The following is a 17,769-nucleotide window of genomic DNA, read 5'->3' on the forward strand; positions in this document are numbered from 1 at the left end:
TCATCTCTATTTGATGGTAAGCATCTTAAAATCATACTTATTTTGTTACTTTTCACCTTTGTATCTCCAGGACTTTGGACATAGTAGGTAATTAACTTTTTTAAATTGTTTTGTATCATTTTGTTTAATTATATTCTTAATGTATATCAATTAATGTACTTATTGTCTCATTGATTGATTGAAGAATACAGGTTTAGAGTCCATTTCTTTCAGAGAAACAGAAAATACATTCATTAATCAAAGAGATATCTGAACCCTCAGCTAGAATAGGAAAATTCTAATGAAAGAAGAGTAATATTAAAGGCCAAAGAAAAAGGAAAACTTATAAACTAATCATTCCGCATTTTAATGTTTATTTATGAGCTGTGGGCAGGAGAGAGCATATGGATGAGAATAAAAAGGAGCTAAAACAAATTATATAGGGGTGGGTACACACTATATAGACCATATGATCAAAAAGAGAAATGAAATGATGAATTTCTAATGTAAATCACAGAACTGATACTGTGACAGAATGTAATTATGATGAAATTACTTCAGATATCTATATAGTTTTTCAAAGTATCTCCACTAATAAAGCAGCTGATGAATTCCTTACTTTCCTAGCTAATAACATCATCCTTCACAAAGTGGATGAAGTGACAAGGAGAACTCCTATTTCTGGACTTTATTCTAATCAACTATTTGGGAAAGTGGAAATATGGGAACCTTCAGAGTAAGTGAAGTGAACGCCATCTTAGAGTAGGTAATAGATAAGGAGGGGAAATCCATGTATAGCCCAGTATGCACCATGTGCTTTAGAAGGGTAGATTTCAAAAAATTCAAAGAGGACAAATAAGGTCATATTTCCTGAGACTAATTCAAGAGCGATATAAAATCCTCAAGATCTAAATGCTGGTGGTGCAGTTACAAATGATTCCATTGCATCAGGGTAAGAAAGGAACGTGTCTTAAGAGACAAAGTGACTTCATGGTAAGCTCACTAAGGACTTGAGCACAGATTTTAAAAGGATACTAAAGAAATTAAATAAATAGAAGAACTGGTAGTTAATTGATTTGGACCTTTCCTGCTCCACAGCACCTTGTGAAATCAAGGTAGACATGTGAAAAAGTTAAGTAACTTTGTAAATAAGTAAATGATACGGACACCCCCTCATGGCGGCGATGGCGACGGCGGCTTTGGGACGGTGACGGAGAGCGCGAGCCCGGCGACCCATCTCTGCCCCTACCCCCAGATGCTGTGCGCCCCCTGACACTGCCCCGACCCCCGCCGGGACGATGGTGAAGTATTTCCTGGGGCAGAGCGTGCTCCGGAGCTCCTGGGACCAAGTGTTCGCTGCCTTTTGGCAGCGATACCCCAACCCCTACAGCAAGCATGTGCTGACAGAGGATATTGTGCACTGGGAGGTAACTCCTGATCAGAAGCTGCTGTCCAGGCGGCTTCTAACAAAGACCAACAGGATGCCCCGATGGGCGGAGCGCTTCCTTGAGGACTCTATCGTGGACCCACAGAACCAGACCATGACCACTTTCACCTGGAACATCAACCATGCCCGACTGATGGTGGTAGAGGAAAGATGTGTTTACTGTGTGAACCCTGAAAACAGTGGCTGGACTGAAATCTGCCGGGAGGCCTGGGTCTCCTCCAATTTGTTTGGGGTCTCCAGAGCTGTACAGGAGTTTAGTCTAGCTAGATTCAAAAGTAATGTGACCAAGACCATCAAAGGCTTTGAGTACATCCTGGCCAAACTGCAAGGTGAAGCTCCTTCTAAGACACTTGTTGAAACAGCTAAGGAAGCAACTGAAAAGGCAAAGGAAACTGCTCTGGCAGCTACTGAGAAGGCCAAGGACCTGGCTAGCAAGGCAGCCACCAAGAAACAGCAGCAGCAACGGCAACACTATGTTTAAAGGAGTCACCCTACTGCTTCCCCTGCAACAGAAAGGCCCTGCTGCCCTCCCAGATTGCCAGTACCCCAAGGCTGAGAGCTTCTGAGGAAGACCTGGCATTGGGCCCGGAGCTCCAACCCCTAAGCAAGCCCACAGACAATCCAGCTCGTCCCATTACCTGCCCTGTGTCCGAGTTGTAATTTATCATTAAAAATCAATTTTCAGTGCTGTCAAAAAAAAAATAAGTAAATGATAAATGTCAGAATGTTTATTTCTGGACAGTAAAGGAGAAAGAGGATATCACAAGTATAGAAGTAACATAATCCTGCAAGATTTATCAGGAAGGTCAGCATAGAATGTTCTAAAAGGCAAATATTTTAAAATGAGACATTTTTAGATTTGAGGGTCTAGGAAGAAGAATATGGAAAGGATGGGACAACTGCTTGAAATGGATTAAAAATATTGATAAGTAACAGCAAGAAGGCAAGTCTACTTCCCTTTTACTTAACAGAGAATGATCTTAATAATAAAAAGTACGGGGTAAAAGGTTTAGATTATCTCAAACAAGAGATAGTTATCAGGAAATTGAAATTCAAATAAGGGAATCTTAAGGATAGCTGGGTACTTTTACCAAGGGCAGTTCACCTAGCTCTGATAAATTTTGAAGATGACCAAACTGGTGTTGGTGATCTTTGAAAAAATCAGGAAGAATGGATGACTAATGAGACAGGGGCAGCAGTTATAAAAAAGGAAAAATATAGATCCTTTAAACTATCAACCACTGAGTTTGAATTTCTTTTTATTTTTTTGGAGGGCAATTGGGGTTGTGACTTGCCCAAAGTCACATGGCTAGTAAGTGTGTCAAGTGTCTGAGGTTAGATTTGAACTCAGGTCCTCCTGACTCCAGAGCCAGTGCTGTCTTCACTGCACCACCTAGCCGCCCCCTGAGTTTGAATTTCTGAGGAAATTCTAGAGTAGATTATTAAGTGGATAGTTTGTGAACACTTAGGGAATTGGTGATCATTATGAAATAGCATATAATCATTAAGAACACGTCTGCTTTCCTTTTTGACAAGTCAGTCAATAAGTATAAAGTGCCTACTGTATGCCAGGCAATGTGCTAAGCCTTGGGGATACAAGAAGAAGTAAAAGATAGTCCCTGCTCTTAAGTAGCTTGTAGACATGATTACTAGACTAGTGGGTGGGAAAGTATCACAGTGCAAAGTGTCACAAGTAGAAATGGACCTTAGAGATAATCGAATCCAACCTCCTCATTTTACAGATTAAAATAGTGTGAGAACTTAGACTTGACACCAGGATTCCTTCTAGACAAGGAGAGTTCTGGCATACCTAGATTTCAGCAAGACTATTGACAAAGCTTCACTAAGTGTTAAACACCAAACAATCTACAGAAGTACATATTGGATCAAACTGGTTAGAGAAAGAATGTCAGAAAGTATCTTGGGAATAATAGCCACAAGTAAACTAGAATATATCCGATGTACACACGCAGCACTTTTCTACCTACCTGCCTGTGCTTATGTTGGAATGCCCTCTTTCCTTTTCCCCTTCTTCCAATAATCCCAAATCCTATTTATCTATCCTTCAGGGCCCTGCCGATGCTTCCAAAACTTCCATAAAGTTTTCCCAATTTTACCTCCCCCAACTCCATAGTCAGAAATGGTCTTTCTTTTCCTTCCAAGGAAGCACTTTCTACCTCTCATATTCTTATCATATTTTATACTGAAATATAGTCACTGTGAGTTTTTCAATGTCTCATGTTCCCCTCACTAGATTGTAAACTCCATGAAGGAAGATTATGTCTTAATTATTTTTATATTTTCCCCAGTGCATAGTGTAGTGTTCTGAGCAAGGAGATATTTATAAATCATCATTAATTGGATGAATAGGGAATCTGTAAATCAAATCAGAAGTATAGTGGTGTTGTTTGTGTAATACTGAAATATTTTGGTAGGAGTAATGTTTTAGTAAGAAGTAAGGAGTAGGATCTCAGGATCTCAAAGGTAATTTGAGATTGCCTTCAGCTAGATTTAATATTCATTAGCATTTCTAGTTTAAATCTTCATATTTGAGAATTGATTTTAAAATATCTGGAGATAAATAGAAAATAAACCTAGAACTATTTGGATTAGAAAAGAGAAGAATAAGGATCCAGTGTACTTAAGATTTTGTGGGAAAGTTGCTAGCTAGTCTTCTGTCTACAAAGAGGCCTAGAGAGAGAGAAAAATAACTTGTTAAACAAAGAAATTTGCTTTACCTAGGATGGAATATAAAATAATATTGTGTAACATTGGAGCAGAAAACTCAAAGAAATTATGACACTCCTCTGTAGAGATATAAAACATAGAACTTTAATCCCAGAAGGAAAGGTAGATCATAGATCATGGGATTTAGAATTACAAGATAATTTAGAGTTCATTTAATCCAACAGTCTCGTTTTACAAATCCTCAGATTGTGGGAGTATTTTACTGATAAAACTGTAAGGCTAAAACCCAATCCTCTGATTCCCATTCCAGTAATCTTTCTTCCATCCCTCATTGCTTCACTGAGGACAGGCAACATTTTGTGTCTGTAAATCTGCTTAACTTACAGATGTCATTTTGATGTTTCATTCACTTCCCATTCTGTAGGTGTTTTGCTTTGCAGCCCAAAATTAAAGGATTAGAATTTTTTTATGTATGTCAATTAAATCATATTCATAAAAATATTATATATGTTTTTCAGGCAATAGTGAAAGACTTTTCTTCTCCGGAAACAGAAGACAAAAACAAAATTGTCACTGCAATTTTCTATTCTATCAGTTTGACCCAGCAAGGCCTACAAGGTGTTGAGTTGGGAAGTTTTCTTATAAAACGAGTTGTTAAGGAACTGCAGGTATGTTTGACAAATATAGTCATGTTGTTTTGAATGTCCTCATCTTCACTGAGTGGGTTTTTGTTTGTATTTTTATATGTATATTTAAGTTACATATGTGTCTCTATCAATCTCAGAATCATCCATAGGTTCAAACTCAGATATTTATATGATATATTACTTTGTAACTTGTTAGCTAACTAAAATGTGAAAATTTGAATAATATTAAGCTCTCACTGCCCCTTGAAAAACTTATCCACTATACCTTTAGCTATCCATTTCTATTTGGATGAACCCCAATTGCATATCTGTGGTTCTGACCTTTCACCCAAATTCCTTTCTTGCCTAGACATTTCCCTTCAGAGGTGCTGCTTCCGCATTAAACTCAACATATTTAAGCCTAAAATCACCATCTTCATGCTAAAACAGGGTCCCCATTTTTTCTGTCCTCTAACTTGATCTATCCTACTGAGCCGTGTGTCTTCTGCAATCTGATAAGCATAGTATTTAAGACTTTGTCCAAGACATTCAATGTTGAACAATACAGGACCAAGACAAAATCTGTGAGGCACTCACTTCACTAGAGAATGGGTCTGATCACTCAACTAAAATCTCATTTTTATGGTATTCTTCCTCCTTGGAATGCCTTTTCTACTTTCTGTCTCTAGTCATATCTATCCTTTAACTCAAATCAGTTCCTATCTTTTTTAAGTCCTTCAGATACCCAAGCCCACTATGTTTTCCCCCTTATACTTTACTATCCACAAAAAAAATTCATATTTATCATTTATTTATTTATATTGTCACTTAACTTTTCATATGTTTGTCTTTTGATTTCACAAGGTGTTCTAGAGCAGGGAGCAAATTCAAAATTTCCTTTGCTCACTAACATTCAGCAAAGGCTTTCTAAGCACTCTGTTCATATTTTTACAGGAATCCTGGGATCCATGTCACTTCTTGGTATTATAGGAATAGATATTTCTTATATCACACTTCTGGGTATTAGAACGATAGCTATCTCCTGCATGTTTTCTGGATTTATAATTCCTTGGTAAACATTTTGTTTTTGTTTTTTCATTCTAATTTTACCTTGACCTCTATGGAGCACTGACCCTATATCCTACCCTTAGTTTCCTTAATAAAACACTCTGCTAGTTCTCTTCCTTTCTGTTGCTTCCCTGATTCCCTTCCTAGATCTGTCTCCTGTCTCTTCCCACCTCCATAGTGATCTCTTCTTTCTATATGCTCTTGCCTTAAGTAATCTCATCAGTCCTCATGGTTTCAATTATTACCTCCATGCAAAAGATTTCCCAATGCTTATCTCTATTCCCTAACCATTCTTTCAAGCTATAGAGTTACATTTCTGTTCAATTTAAGAAACATTTATTAGGACTCAATATGTGGAAGGCACTGTGCTAGGTGCTAGTTATATAGAGACAAAACAAAATAATACCTTCAAAGAGCTTACATTTTTCTGATGATAATACAACTCATAGATGTATATAATACAGGATCATTCTATGAGAAAGCACTGACAAATCAGGGAAATCTTCACGGAAGAAATGGCAACTGAGCTAGCTTTTAATAAAAATTCTGACAGAAATGAAGTAGAGCATTCTGGACATGATGGTAGTTTCATATGCATAGCTAAAGAAAACAGAATGTTGATTGGTTAGAGAATATGGAAAAGAGTAATATGAAATAAGGATAGCTAGTAGAGAGAAGCCAGAGTGTAAATACTTTACTTAACAGGATGAGAAATTTTTATTTTATTAAAGAAATCTTTAGGAATAACTGGGGGGTTTTTTGTTTGTTTAATCAGAGGAGTTCTATAGTTAGTCCTTGGTCCTAGGAAATTTATTTTGATGTCTGTGTGCAGAATGAGTTTGGAGGGAAAAGACTTGATGCAGGAAGTCTTTTAGGAATCTATTAAAAATAGTCCAAGTGAGAGATAATGAGCACCCAGATTAAGTGGGTGGCTGACTGTATGAAAAGAGAAAAGGGGATGGGTACAAGAAGTGCTGTGGAGTTAGAATCAGTAAGACTTGGCAACATTGGATATAGGGGATAAGGTGCTGGGAATATTCAGAGATAATCAAGGATAATTTAACCTGAGTAACTAGAAGAATGGCAGTGTCCACTACAGAAATAGGGAAATGTGGAACAAGATAATCAGTTCCACTTTAAACATCTTATTTCAGATGCACAAAAGGCAGCCAAGAGTAGAGATGTTCAACAGATAGATAGCAATGTCAGATTAGAGCCCAAGAGGGAGATTAGGGTAGTATTTATGGTTTTGGGAATCACATATGACTCTTATGGCATATGAACCAATGGAAACAGATGAGATCACTGAGGAGGAGAGTAGAGAAAGAGAAGAAAAGGTGGCATAGAATATAAACTTTGGAGTCAGAAAGCCCTGAGTGAATCCCATTTGTGACATGTAGTAGCTCTGTGACCCTGGATAAATCACTTAACCTCTGCCTCAGTTTATTTATTGATAAAATGAGAGGTTTGGACTGAATACCCTCCAGTGGCCCTTCTAGCTCTAAATCTGTGGTCCTCTGATCAGATGGACAATCCATGCTAAGAGAGATATGAATGATAATATAGCCAAGGAGACTCAGAAATGGGTATAGAGACTTTGGAGGAGAACTAGGAAAATAAAGTATTGTGGAAACCAAGAAATGAGGGTGCCCAGAAGAAGCATACAGTTGGCAATGTCAAAAGTTGATGGGGGGGGTGGCCAGGTAGCACAGCAAGTAAGAGCACCGGCTCCAGTGTTGAGAAGACCTGGAGATTGAATCCCGGGCTCAGACATTTAGCACCCACCCAGAAACACCTGGCCATGTAACCTTGAGCAAGTTACTTAACCCAATTGCTTAGGGGCGGCCAGGTGGCTCAGTGAGTAAGAGCAGCAGCTCCAGTGTCGGGATGACCTAGATCAAATCCAGGCTCAGATACTCAGCACCACACCCAGAAATAACTGGCTGTGTAACCTTGAGCAAGTTACTTAACCCCGATTACTTAAAAAAAAAAAAAAGTTGATGAGGGACCAAAGGGTGTGAGGACTAAGAGAAGGTCATTGAATTTAGCAGTTAAAAACTTGTCAGTAACATTGGAGAGAACAATTTCAGTGGAGTGGTATAGCGAAACACCATATCACATGGAATTGAGGAGTGGGTGTTGATGTCGTGGAGATAGACTGGAAGCAGATTTAAATAATTCTTTCTGAGGGATTGATAGTTACCAGAAAAAGAGAGGAAGTTTGACAGTCAAGTCAAAGTTTTTTTGATTTTTTATTTTAAAGTTAATAAGAAGAATGAGTATGAAGGAGCCAGTTAATGCAAAGGAAATCTCTGAGGTGCCTTGTGTCCCTGCAGTTTTATGGTACTATACCTAACAAATGAAGTCTATGCTTTGCATCTCTTATTCTAGGCCCTACAATCCAGTACCAATCTACCTTTTCTCCTTTTTTTTCTAGTACCTAACACTCTCCTAGATACCTTATACTATGACTAAACTAGGCTTTTTCTTTTCCCCTAAATATATCCTATGCTTTTGAATCTTTATTCATGTTGTTTCTTTCACTTCAGTGAAGCCTTTCCCTCTTTCCTGCTCCTCTCCCTCATCCCTGAGGAAATAATCTTTCTTTCCTAAGACTTAATATAGGACTTTGTTTTTACCATTTTTGAAGATTTTCATTCTCTCTTGTCCTATAGGCTATTTGTATATGTGAATGTGAATATAATGTATCTCCCCTTATTCCATATAAGCTCTTTGAGAATCCAGGACCTTGTATTTTATTTTTTCAAGTATTCTTCTCATTTAATTCAAATAGCATAGTATTCTTCTCATTTCATTCAATTAAACAACCAAAAACCCATTTATTTTGTACCTACTGTATTCAAGGTACTATAATAGATGTTAAGCAAAGACAAAAATGAAACAATCCTTGCTCTAAAAGGATCTTATACTCAGTTTAATTATTTTTTTAACTGAAAGGTTGTCATTTAATTAATAACCTATTTTCAGTTCTTCCACAAAGGAGATAATTTATTTTGTTAGCTATAGTAATACTGAACCTTTCAAGAACTATTTCCAATTTTAAAAAGTATTGACTTAGACTGATCCCTGCTAGGAAAGTGGTCTGTGCTTTTAATATTTCGTTACAAAATGTAGTGATATAGTCTCTTCCTGACAAGCAGTATGAGGTAAGAGAAAAAGAATAGGGCATAAAGTTATTATAACCTTAAGCACTAACTATAGAAATATATGCTGGTTTTATAGTTAACTCCCTCTTGACTGACATATATCTACAATATCTTTAAATATGATCATAGCTTATACTAAGCTAGTTTTTAATTTAAGAATGTAAATTTGAACGTCCAGTAAATTAGTGGCTTCCCTTATACCTTTCATCAATTGTCCCTTTTCCTATCTCTACATATATCAGTAAAACAGTCCACAGACAAGGGGAACCATACAATCCTAGTAGCAATAATAACTTTTAATATTGAAAGTTTCCATCACACAGAACCATTTTTATAATAAACTGTGTACATATCTTGTCTTTTCCCTTTCTTTTCTCCCAGTAACCCCCAAACCATATCCTTTTATATTTGTATCATCATTATCTAGAATAAGGTATTTAATAAATGTTTTTTTTTATTTTTTAAATGTAATATAACTTGTAATTAAACACATAGAAATAAAAAGACTTTATTCCCTAGTATTTTAAAAGTCTTCCATTCCTGAGAGTGTGTAAGTGGGGTCATTTTGTTCTAAGTTTTTGGCCCTGTAATAGTAGATGGCAACAGTGAGTAAAGGGGAGTGATAGATGTTTCAGGATAGGAAAAAGAACAAACAAAAGATTGTGGTTTGATGAAAAGAATCCTAGCTTTAAAGGTAAATAGAAGACCTGGCTGTTGCACTTAATAGCTGTATGACATGGGACAATGCTTATCTGTACCTCAGTTTCCCTATCTATGAAATAAATATACTTTGTACTTTACCTGATATGCTGGTTTGGAAGATCATCTAAGATAATGTTACATAATATACTTTATAAGTCATGAAGTGCTATATAAGTGTCAGCCATTATTATTAATATTTTGTTCTCTTATTTCTACCCTTCCCTTTCCCAGGGTAATAGCAGTGGCACAAGGGTAGATAGTATGTCTAGTAACCTCTTTGTGTATGTATGGCTGGGTACAAAGAAGAATCAGGAAATGTGTAAGCAAATAGCTTTCTTCCACCCCCAACCCCGGAGTGTAATGAAGAAGATAGCATGTATGAAGACTTATAAGACTTTTTAAAAATTAATATACCTTTTCCCCCCCTCTGATCACAGAAAGCCCAAGACAGAGCTAATAGAGTTTAACTAATATTGATCAGAAAATAGTGGCAGTTACATTTAAACACTTTCCTTGGTTACCCAATAGCTTACCATATTTCATTGTTGTGTTAAATTATGGTTGATTTGATGCTTGGCAATGAGGAGTTTATACTTAGGAGTCATGTTTCATATTAGCATAGCTATCACCCCTAAAGTCTTTCTTCAGTGCTTTCATTGTAACATGAAAGTGACCTTGGGATCTTGAAGTTTTTGCCAGTGGAAGATGAGCTTTGACAGCAACTACCAACTTGAAAAGGTACTGAATATGGGCCCAGAGAAAATCTGTGTGTTTTAAAAAAAACACCATGGCCACGTATGGGGAAGCTTACCACCAGACTAGTGTTCAACAAGTGATGATTTTTTTAACTTTTGATGGCTATCAAATAAAGGTTTACAGACAGCCTCAGCTGAAGTATCCATATCAAAAAAATCATCATAGTGTCCCAGAAAGTGTAATCAGATATACTAACTTATTTCATTTAAAATATCCATGAGAATGGAAGTATGTATCTCTTTAAAAGGTGCTAATTTCTTACTGCCCAATTATATAGAACTTGTCTGTTCTTCAGGCTCATTTAGCAACAAACACTATTAATGTTCACCAATCTTTTTTCTAAATAAATTAGTTCAAATTGCTGAAAATGTAGTGCAAATTAGTTAACAGCATAAGGAATTTTCAAAGTTACTTTGTAAGTTATTTTTGTATAATAGGAAAAATATAAATTTTGTTCATTTAGATAAAAGGTATCTTTTTCTTCTATTTATAGAGGGAATTTCCTCACCTTGAAACTTTTTCAAGTCTATCACCTATACCTGGATTCACCAAATGGCTTCTTGGAACACTGAGTTCTCAAACTAAGGAACTTGGGAGAAATGAACTGTTTACAGATTCTGAAAGTAATGAAATCTCAGATATCATAGGTGGCCCCATTAGTGAAACTTTGAAGATACTTTTAACTAGCAATGAATGGGTGAAATCTGAAAAACTTGTCAAGGTATTACAATCCCCTTTGATGAGACTCTGTGCGTGGTACTTATATGGAGAGAAGCATCGTGGTTATGCCCTCAACCCAGTAGCAAATTTTCATCTGCAGAATGGGGCAGTGATGTGGCGGATCAATTGGTTGGCAGATTTGAGCCTCAAAGGCACTACTTCATCCTGTGGGATGATGGTCAATTATCGATATTTCTTGGAGGAAACTGGTGTGAACAGTGCTGCATACTTGGGAGCCAAGAATATCAAAGCTTCTGAGCAGGTTCTAAATTTAGTTTCTCAGTTTCAGAAACTTAGCAAGCTTTAAACAGACACTTCTTGAATTGGAGGTATTTTTTTTTCAAATCAGGAAGTAATTGTGGGGTCTTACGTCTCAAAGGAATCCTTTGTAATGAAACAAATTGAACTGTGTTCTCTTCCAAACAATGGATTTATAATGACAGATTTTGTGTCCTAATTTACAGTAATTGCACTAGCAAATGAATAATATTTGCAGTCTAGCTGTCAGCCAGAGAAATAAATATACAGATAACTATGCACAAGCTTACAGAAGGAAGGAAAAAGTTTGGTGTACCTATATATTTAACCAAAGAAATAACTTGTCATCATTAACATGTATGGAATAGCCTTCACCCCTTTATTCATTCTCAGTATCATCTCAGTCTCAGTGCCCTTGTCTGAACATCACTTTCCAAAGGATGTGAAAATTTTTCAACATACACCTTCAGGTTTGAATGGATAAGTACCATGACAACCAAAAAAAGGGGTCTAGATGAAAACACCTGTTTTTCTTCCTATTGTATAAGTAAATTCACATCATGTAGAATTGTGTTCACTAAGCCTATTGGAAAAAAAATAACCACACATGTGAGTCCCTTTTTTAAATGTCATTCTTTTCCACTCACTTGAAGTGTTAACACTGGTTAAAGGATTGAATGCAAAAACATTCTCCATTTTACTAGTTGAATTTTGAAGGCCACATGTGTGAAATGGGTGGCTTTTAGCTTGATGGCAAAAATGGAAGCAATATTTGAGTACAGTAAATTCAATCATTTATCATAAACAAAAAATAAACAATTGCTACTGGGATATAAGTTGATTATTTTAAAGGATATATTGGGAAACTTTGAGAAATTTTGTAAAAGAGTGTATGAGCTCATAATGAGTTCATTATTAAATAGCAAGTTTGCTCTGTAAAGTATTAAATATTAAAAACATAGCTGTCTGATTTGTGTGAAATAGTAACACTAGAAGGACCCCTTAAATTTTTACTAATGCTCTGTGTAGTAGGACATATACCGTGTTTCCCCGATAATAAGACACTGTCTTATTATTTTTTTTTGGACAGAAAAATACCAGAGGGCTTATTTTCAGGGGAGGGCTTATTTTAATGAACATTGACAGCAATTTTAATAAACAGGTAAATGTGAACAAAAAAATGTACCTTTATTCGATAAGCAAATCACTGGGGAAGAACAGGATGATGCGCTCACTGCTGCAGCTCTGATTGGATGCAGCTCGGAGCGCGGCGTGCGTTTCACCTGGGGGGTGGGGGGGAGACGGTGCATACAGAGGGTACTGTAATGTAGCGTGTAGCGCAGGGGATCACCTTCACTACAGTAGCAGTCTCAATAGGGCTTATTTTTGGGGGAGGGCTTATTTTAGAGGAATCTTACACAGTAAGGGGAGGGCTTATTTTCGGGATAGGTCTTATTATCGGGGAAACACAGTATATGTTTCTTACAGGAGCCTTTAACAAGTCCCCTAAATTTCAACTTCATCAGCAACACATACTAACACAGAACTCTAATACATACTTGAGCATGCCTGTCCTCACACACACATACACACATGCACACGTATGCACACACCCACACCACCTCTTTCATCAGATGGTGGTATTAGAAAGTTAAGAAACAGGAAAATATTGGTAAACATTGGCCTAACCTAAATGATCTCGTCTCCTTTAGGTAGACCATGATACCATCCCTGAAAGATAGGATTTCCTTTTAAGCTAGAATCAGTGTGAATTGTTTTCAGAGATCTCTGAGGAGAAATCTCCCATAATAAATGGGAAGATTTAACACTCCTTGAAAGGAAAATTCTTCTTGCAGCAAATCATTTGTTATAGGTCTTGAATCCCAAAATTGTTTATTGGAGGGATGGTACTATGACCCATACTGAGTATAAAGAGGAGGCTACCTCATGGGTCCTACATATTCTACTTTTTTGAAGCATTCTATTACTGTACTCCATGTATTTATGAAGAGTGAATGCTGGGGTAGCTAGGTAGTACAGTGAATAGAGCACCAGCCCTGGAGTCGGGAGGACCTGAGTTCAAATCCAGCCTCAGACACTTAACACTTACTAGCCATGTGACTTGGGCAAGTCACTTAACCCCAATTGCCTGGCCCTCCCCCCTTCAAAAAGCAAAAAAATAAAAATTAAATTTAAAAAAAAGAGTGAGTGCTGCAATGGTAACTCATATGCAACTCATTATCAAGTATATTTTCAGGTGATTCTAGACATTCCAGTCTTGAATCATGGAGTTAAGGTGGCAGATTTTACCCATCCATCTTTCAGTCGTGCTCTTTGTCACCATATATATTTAGCAAAGTTATTTTCTATCTCATTTGGATTCTTCAAGGTATTGACTTTTATCCATTATTGAATGTCAGTTTTAGATAATAGGTAATTCTGTATCTTCCTTTATAGCTTGACATGTGGAATTGGAGGCCACACATGGCCCTCTAGGTCCTTGAGTGCAGCCCTTTAACTGAATCCAAACTAAATAAAACAAATTCTTTAGTATATAATACATATCCCCCTTTTGTTTTATATTCCCCTTGTATGAAGGGGATTTGTTTTGTGAAGTTTGGAATAAGTCAAAAGGCTACACTTGAGGATCTAGAGGGCCACATGATCTCAAGGCCTCAGGTTCCCCACTCTTGGCCTCAAATATTCCATTTGGACAATGATTTTATATTCAAAGGCAAACAGCTCTTTCCAGGTACGGTTGTCTTGGGATTGAGTCGTCAATACTGGACATTGCTTGCATCTGTTTCTCATTGAAAGCCAGATGGTCACTGTGATGGTACAGGAAGTAGAACTCATTGCATGCTATAATCTTTAGTCCAAAAAAAAAAATTAAAACTTAATCACTGACTCTGAATTTGAAGGGACCTCATACAAATAATCTCATGTAGCCTGAACCTAAAGAAGAATCTCTTCTGTGACCTCTGACAAATGATCATTCCATCCTCTGCATAAAGATCTGCATTGTAGAGGAGGAACTTGCAGCCTCTTCTACTCTGTGTACTCTGTGACCGAATACAAAGTTTCTGTAGAAGTGTTTCTTGTGTAAAACCATAATATGCCCCTTTCCAACTTCTACTCATTATTCCTAGGGCTACCTAGTCCTGGGGACCAAGTAGAACAGTGCCATCCCCTCTTTGACATGACAACACTTCCAAGATTGATCTCTTGGTTTGTTTGGTTTTTTTTAAGCAATTGGGGTTAAGTAACTTGCTCAAGGTTACACGGCCAGTTATTTCTGGGTGTGGTGCTGAGTGCCTGAGCCTGGGATTCGATCTCCAGGTCGTCCCAACACTGGAGCCGGTACTCTTACTCGCTGAGCCACCTGGCCGCCCCTGATGTCTTGTTTCTTAACTAACTCTTCCTTAGACTGTACAGCAAAAGATTCTTTCTTGACATTTAACCCTATTAGATTTAGGCCATTGTTGCACTGTTAGATCATATCAGAGTCTTTCTTTGGATACTGACTCTTTCCTTCAGCATATTACCTGTACTTCTCAGCTTTGCAAATGTAATAAACATAGCTTATATGACCTCAAGAAATTGCTAAGAATGTTAAAGAGCAGAGGGTAGAAGACAGAATGCCTGCCTGGTCTCCACTAGAGGCCCCTTTCCAACTTGAAACTGATCCATTAACAACAATGCTTTGGGTCTGGTCACTCAGTCAGTTCCGAATTCTCTTACCTAGGCCATCATCCAGCCTGTGTCCCCATTTTTTCTGAGATGATATAAGTGGGTGTTTTTTAGATGTTTTTTCTACAATCTAAGAATACTTTGTCTATAGTATTGCCCTAATCAACCAGTCTGACATAACTTATATTTTTTTAAATCATTTATTGGAAACTTTTGTCTTTATATCAGTAATTTCTGGAAGAAGCATAGCGCTCTGTACTTAGTGGCACGGTGGATTAAAGCACTAAAGTCAGAAAGACCAAATCTGGATTCAGATGCTTACTATTTGTATGACCCTGAACAAATCACTTAACCTGTGCCTCAGTTCCTCCAACTATAAAATGGGAATAATAACACCTACTTTCCAGGGTTTTTGTGAGAATCAAATAAGATAATTCTTGTAAAGGCCTTAGCACAGTGCTTGGTGCAGAGTAGGTACTTAGTAGATTTTTGTTTCCTTTCCTTCCTCCTATTCTTCTCCTTTACCCTTCTCTTATGAGAAAGAAAAACAAGCATTAATGCCTGATATGAGGATCACATCTAAAAATGTATACAGCATTCTGACCTAATATTCCCTCACCTCAGCACATATCTCACACTGGATGGGCAGCTTGGGACAGTGAAAAAGTACTAGATTTGGAAGCAGGAGCTGTGTTCAAAATCACCCACAATCTTTGGCAAATCACTTACCTTTTCCGGTCCTCAGTTTCATATATGTAATAATATGTTCAATGGAATGTCCTCTGAGGTTTCTCTGAAGTCTAATTTTGTGATACCATAATCTTGTTTTTAGAATATTGCCAGAAGAGTCAAGTTCATTATTTGCAGATCAGTTGCCCTCCTTTTAAAATATGCCTGTCACCTATATACCTGTATTTCAGCAAGGCATTTTAACTCTTTCATCTTATCCTTTTGGAGTTGATAGGCCATAATTGACTGAACAATGGTACATTAGGTGCTTTTGGAACAGATTTCCAGACCACACCCAAACAATAATGATTATTGGGTCCATATCATATTATAGGGAGGTCTAGGAGTACATCGGAAGCTTCAAATTTGTTCTTGACTCTGCTATTCCACATGTTTACCTACAACGTAGTTGAAAACAGATGACTTGCTTATCAACTTTGTAAATGGCTTGAAGCTGTCAGGAAAGCTAATATATTACATGGTAGAGTCAGAACCCAGAAAGATCTTGAAAGGACAGAATGGTCAAATATAAAATTAAATTTTACGAGAATAAATTAAATTCCTATAAGCAACTCCTGGATTTCAGTTTGTACAGGTATAGGGTGAGAGAAGCTACTTCTCCGGGGAGAAAAGTAGATTTAGTGTAATAGGATCATAGTTTAGTGTTAGAAAGAACCTTAGAGAGAATCACATCCAGCCCCCTTCTTTTACAGATGAAACTGCATCCCAAGTGACTTGGTAGTGATCACACGTAGTGAGTGATTTGAGACAGGATTTGAACCAAATCTTCCTGACTCCCAGGTCTGTTCTCTATTAAGCACATGGCATCGCAACCTACAAAGCTGGCTTGGTTTTATGTGGTATTGAGAGATATAATGTCCAGAATGAAACTAGTGATTGTCCCTCTGTAGTATCCTATGTTAAGATTTCATCTGGAATATTGTGTTCACTTCTGAGTGTCACATGATAATAAGGCCATTTGTCAACCAGGGCGGAGTCCAGAGGAGGGTGACGAGAATAGCTAGACTGTCATGTGAGGTTTGGTTGAGAGGACTAGAATGACCTTTATACTGCCTTTTCAAATTCTTTTTTTTGTTTTCTCCTTGAAGAGAAAGGGCAATTGGTGTTCCAGTGGATAAAGCATCAGAACTTGAGACAGGAATTGAGTTCCAATTTGGTCTCAGACATTTAGTAGCTGTGTCTCTTCAACTGCAAAGTGGGGGAAACAATAGCAACTACCTCCCACAATTGATGTGAGAATCAAATGAGATAAGACTGGCACATAGTAGGTGCTATACAAATGTTAGCTGTTACTATCATCATTATTAATAATTACAGCCTATTTTAAATCGCCCTCTTTTTACCTCTAGCTTCCTCTTAATAAGGATTACAAGTATGAATACAGTGCTTTAAGGATTGTGATATCTCATTTGATCTTCACAACAACCCAGGGAGGTATTTTGATTCTTTATAGATGAGGAAACATACTTAGAGAGATTAAGTAATTTGCTCAATATCACACAACTAGCAAGTATGAGAAGCAGGATTCAAACTCAGGTCTTCTTGACTTCAAATTCAACACTCTAACCATGACTACCTGTAGTGATGGTGGTAGTGGTGAAACTGGATATAGAACTTTTATAATATTAATAAATATTGACTGATTACTCTAAATGATACCCATTTCCAATCTGCTTAAGTTAGTATCCTACTTAAAGAACTGATTCATACCAGTATCCCTGTCTGGTTATAATTAAAACCATAAAATCTAAAAAAGTGGCTGCTAAATGGAAGGCTAGATCATGACTCACTTTAAATATTTGCAGAAATGTTTTCATCATACATACAAAGGCAACAAGAAGCATTTCATAAGATATTGGATCATCATATCTCTACTATGTTCATGATGAGCAAAAAGACCATTATGAAGTTATCCACC

The 17,769-nt window shown here is 37.1% G+C and overlaps 1 protein-coding gene and 1 pseudogene across 1 annotated transcript in view; both read left to right on the top strand.

The window, feature by feature from the left end:
• Positions 1 to 12,372, top strand: part of MLYCD (malonyl-CoA decarboxylase) — a 33,531-nt gene extending 21,159 nt beyond the window's left edge. Inside the window, exons 4-5 of the mRNA XM_069072250.1 lie at positions 4,633 to 4,782; positions 10,927 to 12,372. Of these exons, the coding sequence (XP_068928351.1) occupies positions 4,633 to 4,782; positions 10,927 to 11,460 (684 nt within the window). The 3' untranslated portion in view covers positions 11,461 to 12,372. The remainder of the gene's footprint in view (positions 1 to 4,632; positions 4,783 to 10,926) is intronic.
• On the top strand, positions 1,175 to 2,136 carry LOC138149222 (PRELI domain-containing protein 1, mitochondrial pseudogene; annotated as a pseudogene).
• Positions 12,373 to 17,769: the final 5,397 nt, after the last annotated feature.

Source organism: Petaurus breviceps, unplaced genomic scaffold (genome assembly GCF_028583685.1).
Source record: "Petaurus breviceps papuanus isolate PSGF00001 unplaced genomic scaffold, PetGlider_PUasm1.0 90845, whole genome shotgun sequence".
Classification (NCBI taxonomy): Eukaryota; Metazoa; Chordata; class Mammalia; order Diprotodontia; family Petauridae; genus Petaurus; species Petaurus breviceps.